At 40.8% G+C, this 1134-nt stretch overlaps 1 protein-coding gene across 1 annotated transcript in view; it reads right to left on the bottom strand.

Moving 5' to 3' along the window:
* LOC111662248 (voltage-dependent T-type calcium channel subunit alpha-1I-like) overlaps positions 1–1134 on the bottom strand; it is a 16702-nt gene that overhangs the window by 10421 nt on the left and 5147 nt on the right. Inside the window, exons 7-9 of the mRNA XM_087176558.1 lie at positions 811–825; positions 356–581; positions 25–79 (exon numbers count right to left, since the gene is read on the bottom strand). Of these exons, the coding sequence (XP_087032684.1) occupies positions 25–79; positions 356–581; positions 811–825 (296 nt within the window). The remainder of the gene's footprint in view (positions 1–24; positions 80–355; positions 582–810; positions 826–1134) is intronic.

The raw sequence follows: 1134 nt of genomic DNA, 5'->3' as shown, positions 1-1134 counted from the left end.
AAAGAAGCTGTTGACTAGTCTCACCAGTATGCCACCGGTCTCACTCCTGCTGCATACGGGCTGCACCCTGTTACGGCGTCTGTCGGTTGAAAGACAGGACGTGTTATTTATTGACAACAGTCCCCATAGGATCAGAGACAATCTAAAGGCATGTTTGATTTTAAACTTGGGTTAATGTTCATTTCTTTGCCTGAAACTAGAAGTACCGTTAAACCGACACCAGAGGAAAACATTGCACTGCACATATTGTGCTTGAGGGTTAGGGTACAAAATTATACCACCAGATATCACATCCAGACTACAAATCTGACCTGCACTTGTCTTAGTTGCAGATACAACCTTTACACTATCTTACCTGATACAGCTGCAGGCGATGGTCCACAGCCAGCGGAGGAACTGGAGACACAGCTGCACGGCAGGGTTGGCTCGCTGCTCTTTCTTCTGCCGCGTCATGCTCTCAGAGAACTGCGTGGCGATGACGACCGCGCACACGTTCATAATGATGAAGGAGCTCATCTGGTTGAGAAAGTAAAGATATTTAGGGACACTGCACCAGCAACATGAGCACATAATGAATATGACTCGCCTCAACAGAAAAATGATGACAGGGAGATAAAAAAGTTTGGAACCGTATGATTTAGTGGCTGATTTCTTGGAGTAAGTCTTTGGGAAAGTTTGTTTTTCTTGTTGTTTGTGTTCCTTCAATCAAAACTAACCATTTTCTCCTGCTTCTTCTTCTTCTTCTCTTTTTCATGCCCTCTCTCATGCATTTTCTAACTCTCTCCAAACGCATCAAAATACAGGATAAACGCAGCTCACACCACACTTAGAGCTTTAAATAAAGGTTTTAGTAGAACTGCAGCTCAAACAATAACAATGACAGCAACACAATACGTTTTTATACGTCATTTACCAATACTTCAATTAGGGCTTTAGTTCTCAGTATGTTTTTTTATGTAACCACGACTACCTGGCAGGTTTCATATTGTATATATTGTATAAACTTGTTTGTTATTGAGCACAGCATAACATTTGAATCTACAAGAGAGACATTTTTTTCTAATCCAAACAAGCTGAGTTATTTAAAAAAAAATCTGTAGCATGGTAGGATCAGTGTGAACACTTAGTTTCATT

This window comes from Seriola lalandi, unplaced genomic scaffold (genome assembly GCF_002814215.2).
Source record: "Seriola lalandi dorsalis isolate HSWRI2012SDOR001 ecotype SW California unplaced genomic scaffold, Sedor1 jcf7180002054560, whole genome shotgun sequence".
Lineage (NCBI taxonomy): Eukaryota > Metazoa > Chordata > Actinopteri > Carangiformes > Carangidae > Seriola > Seriola lalandi.
This window is presented reverse-complemented; position numbering and strand designations above follow the sequence as displayed.